This window comes from Drosophila suzukii, chromosome 3 (assembly GCF_043229965.1).
Source record: "Drosophila suzukii chromosome 3, CBGP_Dsuzu_IsoJpt1.0, whole genome shotgun sequence".
Classification (NCBI taxonomy): Eukaryota; Metazoa; Arthropoda; class Insecta; order Diptera; family Drosophilidae; genus Drosophila; species Drosophila suzukii.
In genome coordinates this window covers 52931814-52940083 of record NC_092082.1, presented here as the reverse complement: position 1 = coordinate 52940083, position 8270 = coordinate 52931814, and the positions used below count along the sequence as shown (strand labels likewise).

The following is an 8270-nucleotide window of genomic DNA, read 5'->3' as shown; positions in this document are numbered from 1 at the left end:
ATCAGGACTCGGTTAAAAAGAAATTATTTATAACTTTGTTAGTTTGCTAAAGAACGATTAAATTTAACTACATCTTTACATTTAATTTTATTAACAACATCTGCTTGAAAATCTATATCTGCAGCTGTAGTTATCCGATTCAGTTTTTTAAAAAGCCTGACTCCACTATAATGCGTTAATTCCAAGGCATTGTTCGGCTCATTCATTAGATCAGTTTTTTCTCAGACTATACGATTTAACGTAAGTGGGAGCAGGACATACATGTAGAAACGAAACATATTAAAAAGTGTATTTATTTAGTCGGATGTACAATCATTTTTCGTCACAAAATTGTGTAACAGAACTTTTGTATGTTGAATGTGCGATCGTCACGAGGCCTTACCTCGTTAAGAGGTGTTTTTGCTTGATACTTTATACGGTCAGAAAAACTTTCTTCCACCTTTCTTCCATATTTTCCAACGATTTTAATCGACCCTTTTAATCTTCAAGTAACGGGTGTTAACGTTAAATTCTTTACAACTGTTCAGGCAAAACTGCTTGCCAGTTCTGGTATTGCTTTGGTATTCCTCTCCTTTTTCCTTTTCGCCAACAAAGCCAGCGCGATCTCCAGCGCCGCAAGCTCATTCACTCGCGAAATCTAGTATTTTTTCTGCTATTTCCTTAGCTTATCTGAGTAAAAAACATGAAAAATTTTAGTTTACAGTGTTAACAAAATTGTTAACATGTGAAAAACATACCCGACGTAAAGCGTTAGCTGCCTATTTCCCTCTCGCTCACTCTTATGGTTTGCTTGCGGCTTTCGTCAATGTGAGTACTAGGCTTAAAAAGTACAATTTTTCTCATTCATTAGAGCTGCAGTAAAAAATGGGATCGACTATAAAAACTTATGTTATACCTTTTCTTGATTTTATCAGCTTCTTGCGGTTAATTCAGGGCTGTAGAAAAGTAAAAACCACAAATTAAAATTAGTTGAAAGGACTTTGAAAAAATTATTGTGGTAGATAATAAAATTAAAAACATTTACAAGCTTTGTACAGTCTACAAAAAAATTTTTAGAGTCGTACAGAACACACTATTTTATTTGACACATTATTTGAACATTAAAGTAATTTGAATCATAAAGTTTAAGATTTCCGTTTAAATGCTAAAGTGATCATGACTTCTTATCCAAACAAATTCAAGTAAATGTTAAATATATAAATCTCATTATAAGCCTACAAAGAATGCTCTAATGAATATGCCGAACAGTGCCGTGGAATAACGCATAAGGAAAAGACGGCGTCCAACTGAGCTTCCTTAAACCAGTTTCTTAAGCTTAAAGCGTTATGAGTGGGCGACGTAATGCAATGACACTGTTTTGATATTCCCTTAAAAAAATTAACTCAGATCGGTTTAACTAATTGCATGATTATATAAATATTTTTAATATAGCATCAGTATATAAATATAAATAAGTGATATACGTATTTTAATAGCACCATTTGGTAATAGGTAATTAAACGTAAATGTAAAACGTTGTAACAAACTATAATTTCAGTTAAAAGAAAAGATGTTTTGTCCTCTCAGAAACTTTCGAGATACGCCACTACAAAATATTTAAGACATACAAAACACGATTGGTTGACTTAAGTATTCAGTCGAAAATAAGAAATACAAGCTCCGCACATATTTTGTAAAAAGTTGGTTTTCAATTATAAGGAACAAATGAAAGTTTTGTATGAGTTCAAGCTTCGAATTGTGGAATATTGGCCCAAAAGCAAGCACTTTTTCATGATTTCTTAAAATTATGGAATATTTTAAGCTTATATAAATTGGTATATTTTATAATCTTTGCTTAGTAATATAAAAAAAAATGTTTTAATAATATCAGAAGCTCTTCTTCTGCGACCCTTTTATCGGAGACTTTAAAAAAAAGTACCCACCCGGTGAACATGATAACAATTATAATGTACATTTCTTATGTCAAAATAGTAGAAATCAGCAGAACAACATAATAACAGATTACTGATTAGTGATCAAGTTTGTTCTGCGAACGATCATGATACATAATGACGACGAAAATGTTAAATATTTACACGAAAAAATGCAGCATTGCGATAGCAATCGAGGAAACGAAAAAATCAAAAGGGCCTGAACAGTTGTAAAGAATTTACCGTTAACACCCCTTAATCGAAGATTAAAAGGGTATATAAGAATCGTTGGAAAATATGTAACAGGTGGAAGGAATTTTTTCTGACCGTATAAAGTATCGAGCAAAAACACCTCTTAACGAGGTATGGGACATACAAAAGTTCTGATACACAATTTTGTGACGAAAAATAATTGTACAACCGACTAAATAAATACACTTTCTAATATGTTTTCGTTCCGCCCGCTTCATAAAAATATTTAAGCTTCTTGCATACAAAGGTTTTCAAAGTTTTTCATACAAATTTTTCGAAGCCCCTCGGGATTTCACTTGTTCCTTATACTCATTTGTAGTACGGCCTGTCAACCGCCGGTGACACGTCCCATGTGAAATCAGTTGTGTTTAAAGGACATACATTTTTATTAACTTTTTAATTCATTTAAATTAAAAAGTGATATTAAGGTTTTCTGTTAAAAGACAACTAATGTTAAGCCTAGTTCTATGTTTCGTTAATTTGCTTTTTACATTGGTTATCGCCCACCTTAAACATTTGTCCGGGTCCTCCGAATCCTTGGGCAACGCTCCTTAAAAATGAGTGGGCATATGTTTCAAAAATGCGTTTTATTTGTTTATTTGTATATGTACCTTTAAGAGCTGTGTATAACCCTGTGTACAGCCCTGTGTATAACTTTTATTCGTACAAAACATTTCATCATCCACTTTCGGCTAACGGAACCCATAAAACACCTTTATTTATGTTCTTTAAACTAAGATCAATGCACAACAATTTAAATGGATGCTTCCCTTTTAATTACTCAAATAGAATGCACCAAGTCTTTCTTTCTAAAGCGAAAAATATCCGACTACATAATAATATCCGTTACTTGTAGAATAAAAGGGTATACTAGATTCGTCGGAAAGTATGTAACAGGTAGAAGGTAGCGTTTCCGACCCCATAAAGTATATATATTCTTGATCGCACAAATTTTAGCTTTACAATCGGATCTAAGTGCATTTCAAACATTGTGCATGAATAATAAATTGAATTTAAATGGTTCTAAGTGTAAACTAATGACCTTTTTCGTGCCAGCCCCCACTACTCAACTTATACTTTGAGTGGTTGTGCGTTAGATAGGATTACGCATGCTGACGACCTTGGAGTCTATATGGATCCTAAACTTAAATTTTTTGATAACATTACTACTATGGTACATAAAGCCAGGGGCGTGCTTGCATTTATCAAAAGGTGGTCAAAGGAAATCGATGATCCCTATGTCACAAAGACCTTGTTTATTTCATTAGTCCGACCAATTCTTGAGTACTGCGCTCCTGTTTGCAGCCCCCAATATGGGGTGCATATACCCTGGATTGAGTCTGTGCAAAAAAACTTCTTAATATTTCCCTTACGGAGACTTAACTGGGGTACAAGCCTAATACTACCATCCTACTCTAGTAGACTACTTCTAATTAACTTACCATCGATAGCTAACCGTAGAATTATGCTTGGTATAACGTTTATTAGAAATCCTATTCATGGTGATGTAGAGAGTCCCGAGTTACTGGGTCGCCTGCATTTTAATGTGCCAAATAGATTCACTAGAAACTGTATTTCCTTAGTATTAAATCACTGTATCTCTAATTATGCAATGCATGAACCTTTTAGAGTACTTTGCAATGATTATAATAGACTATATCACCTAATATCTACTACCGACTCACTTCCTATCTTTAAATCAATAATACTATCCTACCTAGTAACTAATTATTGTAGTTTTACTTGATGTATTTTATCTATTCGTATTTTGATTGTTACATTGTCTTTTTGTTTGTCCGCGATTTTGTTTACTCGCCAAAAACGGTGAAGGGCTCCACACGTAACAAGCATTGCTTGGTGTCGTAGGGCCACTTGTTTGTACTGACCATAGTGCATCAACGTCCAAGAAACAAAAAAAGGATCACTAGCCGAATCGATCTAGCCATGTCCGTCTGTCTGTACGTCCGGATGAACGCTGAGATCTCGGAAACTATAAGAGCTAGGCTATTGAGATTTGGCATGCAGATTCCTGAGCTTCTTATGCAGCGCAAGTTTGTTTCAGCAAGGTGCCAAGGTGCCGCCCAAAACTGCGGCTCCTACAGTTTTGATGCTAGAACAAAACTTTTAACTGAAATGTACTGTTCTCATCAATACCTATCGATCAAAAAAAAATTTGCCACGCCCACTCTAACGCCCACAACGCTTAAATCTGTGTACCGCCCACATAACCATATATTGAGATCGCGGGTAGGTGGCGAATTTTAATCTCGCTTTGCTGCTTGCAAATCTCGATTTCCCTTTGGACCCTATAGCTGAGTAACGGGTATCTGATAGTCGAGGTACTCGACTATAGCGTTCTTTCCTGTTTTTACTTCTTGAGTAAAAAATACCATACGAATTTTTTAAAAATGGTAATATTAAAACGTTTTAAATATTTATATCAAATTTAACGGACTAAATTTCTACACACTAAATAAAAATTCAACTGGAATGTATTTGGGTCTGGAATACCTATTGATTCACCCAAAAAAAGTATTCCCTTAACGTTAAAAGCCGTCTAGCGACCACATTTGTTAATATTTTGAAATATGTAAATGTTTTTCTGTTTTTATTATCAATACACGTCTTCCTTTCAAAAATTATTCAAGTCAGACCATGCATTAAAAAGTTATAACCAAACAATAATAAATAATCCGCAGATTCAAGAGGGTGCGCGGAGAGGGATGGAGATATATTCATATATACATACAGCTGTTTTGTTAGCTGGAGGCGTTTAGCAGGATTGATTGCTGATTACGTTATATATTACGTTAGCTGTAAATAGTATTTCTACTATTCTTAAAGTGTTTTTTGCGGAGGCTTAATATATTATAATAAATGAAAAATTAAATATAAATGATCTAAGTGTATTCTGAAAAAAGTTTTTTTTTTGATAACTATTAGTTATCAATATCTAAAATTGAATATTTTTTAGACCACAAAAAAAAACCTAAAGTCTGATGTCTAGTGATTAGCACTTAGAACCACACTCCCTCCTTTAAGTGCCACTGTATCAACAAAAAAGGTAGTACTGGTAAGTTTTTTATACTTTTAATTTTGTTAAAATAACATTAACTGTATGTTTCAATAAGGCTGGAGTTTTTCGTTTTACACAGTTAAACAAGGAAGAAAGTATGAGATCTATAACAGGATGGTGCATTGGCTTATTAGTTGCTACTTCGTATTCTTTTATGTCCTGCAATGGCCACGGGAGATTGATTGAGCCGCCAAGTAGAGCATCCGCTTGGCGATTTGGATTTCAAACCCCACCAGACTACAATGACCATGAACTTTACTGTGGTGGGTTTACCCGGCAATGGAAAGTAAACGGTGGTAAATGTGGAGAGTGCGGAGACGCGTGGGATCTTCCGGAACCACGGCCCCATGAATATGGTGGTCAATGGGGACAAGGATTAATAGTGCGAAGTTATTTGCCTGGATCCAAAATAAAGATTCGTGTAGAAATAACTGCTAGTCACATGGGGTAAACAAATAACAATACACTTCTAGCAATAACATGACAAAAATATGATTACAGATATTTTGAGTTTCGGATATGCCCAAATCAAATTGCTAAGCAGTTTTGCTTAGATCAAAATGTATTGCTAATACTTGAAGGCCGTCCCTCTCAGCCAATTCCATCTGACCTAGACATTCGTTTTTATCCCAGAAATGGAAGTCGCATATATGAAATTCAGGCGCGGTTACCTGGTAAGCGTACTTACAAAACAATTTCATGTATAAGGTAACTATAAAGTATTACAGATTTTACATGTGACCAATGTGTTCTGCAATGGCGTTATGTTGCGGGCAATAATTGGGGAATTTGCAGCGATGGTAATGGAGCCATTGGGTGTGGCCCACAAGAGGAATTTCGTTCGTGCTCGGATATTGCCATCACTAAAAAGGGGAGTACTTATACTGGACCCAGTCGTTCCTCATATCCAACACCTACACAAACTAAAAGAAGGCCAACAACCACGGAAACTAATTCAGTAATAAATCATAGTGAAACTCTTAAGTATACTATAATTATTTCGCTGGTATTGATATTTTTCATTTTTGCCGTAGGAATATGGTACATATTGAATAATAACAAAATAATGTCTAGTAACAAATGTATTATAAGTCTTAAAAAAAAATTGTTGTCTTGGAATTCTATAAAAAAAAATATTCTTGGATGTGATGTACTTAGGACCCCATGCAATGTAGGCGATATTAGATTAGAAAATCCACCAATCCCCCCTCCAAGAACTAAAAGGCTAGATAAAGCAACGAAAATCTAGGAAATGAAACAATCAAAGCCTAGAACGTGTTAATTCATCAAACTATTGCTCATTGAACCTTGTTATAATATTTATGCACAACACAACTTATTTGAGTTTTTAATTTAAGATTTATGTTTCTGTAAGCTTAAAGCTCTAAGTCTGTAGAGCCCTTTCAGGGCCACCCCAAAGGTTAATCGTTAGCATTACCGAAAGTACTAGTAGGCAAAACTATTTAATATTGGAAAAAATAAAAGAATTGTAAAATTAATTAAGTAAATTTAAAATAGGAAGCATAGTTTTATTATTTTGAAGTTTTTGAAAATTTAAATATTTATAACGATCCGACTGAAACCATTTTTGGCAAACCGTACACTGGGGTGAACGACCCCAAAAGAGAAGATACATTCTAAATACAGATTTTGGAGATGCACAATATGGTGCATATGTAGCAAAAGTAATGTCCGCATTAGGGAGGGATAGAATTATGGTCTATCTTATAAAAACCTCACAATGTGAAGCCAATGTTAAAACTTTAATAATAATTTTTACAATAAAAATAATCAAAAAACATTTTGAAAATACGAATAATAAATTCGAATTCTTAACCATTTTGAAACTTTTTTTTAAATATTGTTTTTATATTCACAGGAAAAAAAATTTATTAAAACTTGTGAAACTTTACGTTTTTTATAACGTAACGATTTATTTTTATTCTATACGCATGTACTTAAGTCCCCTACAAGGAGTGCCCCGATCTGCCGCGAAGCTGTTATTTTAATTCAAAGTTGCACGTTATGTCACAGAATATGGGTTTTTTTTATGTTTGAATGTAAGGTGTTGGTAAGCTGTTTCGGATAGTTGTTTCGATCAGCTGTGTCGCAAGAGGATCCTAGATGGATGATATGACGGATTGCCGGCCTAACCTTTAAATTAAGCTGACAATTCGTTTTGGGGACACTGTAAAAAGATCTGAGATGTCTGTTAAGAAAAATGAGCCAAAGTATTACAATCTACAACCACATAGAGCTGGTCAGTGGCAGTAGATGTTTTACAGAAATCGTTATGGGGTATCAATAGTAGTGCAACTGAGCACCGGCAGTCCTGTGACCCGTAAGGACTCTAATGGCTTTGCCGCATTTTATTATATGGAGGGTGATGAGTTCTCTGGAGCGCTTTGGCATCCGTTGTGGCCACAACGCTCGCGATATTAAAAAGTCTCTGTATGATAGCCGTTCGATCTATCGGTATAGATTTGAGTAGATAGGTGGGTTCCTGGTGGTCCTGCACTCCACTCCTTTTGAGAGGGAGTAAGAGTGCGGAAGGAGGTTGTGAGGTAATCGACAGGGGTTCATTAATCTGTTTCCTCTGACAGGCTTCAACCATACCGTGGCACCACTCGTCTTATCTGGATTAAGAATTCCCTGTGTGACGTTGCGTTTTACTAGATCGATTCAGCATAAAGCAGTATCGGGCGTATGACCGCGGTGTAAATCCATCTCGCTTTCATTGGTGACATGACCCAGCACCCTTTTGGCGACGCTGTTTGGTGGTCATCAACCATATTAGCTGAGCAGATTCTTAGAGGTGCACAGTCAGCAGTGCACAGGTGGTAGGTTGTGGCGCCCAGTCCAGATACACCCAGATATCCAGAGGGTTCCTGAAAAAGGAATGATTGCAGACGTGGCTGCTTTAGAATGGTGTAGGTTGATCTGCAGGTTTTTCAGAGACATCTGAGACTAGAATCCTTTATGAAAACATTCATAGGCCCTTTGGAATCATTCACTCCAAAGACGTGTAAAAT

The 8270-nt window shown here is 35.4% G+C and overlaps 1 protein-coding gene and 1 long non-coding RNA gene across 13 annotated transcripts; one reads left to right on the top strand and one right to left on the bottom strand.

The window, feature by feature from the left end:
* Positions 1-264: 264 nt before the first annotated feature.
* Positions 265-2170, bottom strand: LOC139352945 (uncharacterized). Of its 5 annotated transcripts, none has more exons than XR_011604005.1 (4): positions 2154-2170; positions 896-935; positions 738-819; positions 265-669 (listed from the first exon to the last, which is right to left on the bottom strand). It is a non-coding gene; the product is annotated as an uncharacterized lncRNA (long non-coding RNA). The 5 variants fall into 5 exon arrangements; XR_011604002.1 differs by lacking the exon at positions 2154-2170 and adding an exon at positions 1219-1311; XR_011604006.1 differs by lacking the exon at positions 2154-2170 and adding an exon at positions 1025-1212 and having other exon boundaries at positions 738-814.
* LOC139352944 (uncharacterized) lies at positions 1624-7074 on the top strand. 8 transcript variants are annotated; one of them, XM_070995803.1, is made up of 5 exons: positions 1624-1679; positions 5137-5235; positions 5294-5685; positions 5740-5912; positions 5967-7074. In XM_070995803.1, the coding sequence occupies exons 3-5, from the start codon at positions 5336-5338 to the stop codon at positions 6485-6487; spliced, it is 1044 nt and encodes a 347-aa protein (XP_070851904.1). In that variant the 5' UTR covers positions 1624-1679; positions 5137-5235; positions 5294-5335; the 3' UTR covers positions 6488-7074. The 8 variants fall into 8 exon arrangements, with proteins under 8 accessions (XP_070851904.1, XP_070851908.1, XP_070851903.1 ...); XM_070995807.1 differs by having other exon boundaries at positions 1631-1814; positions 5318-5685; XM_070995802.1 differs by having other exon boundaries at positions 1632-1814.
* Positions 7075-8270: the final 1196 nt, after the last annotated feature.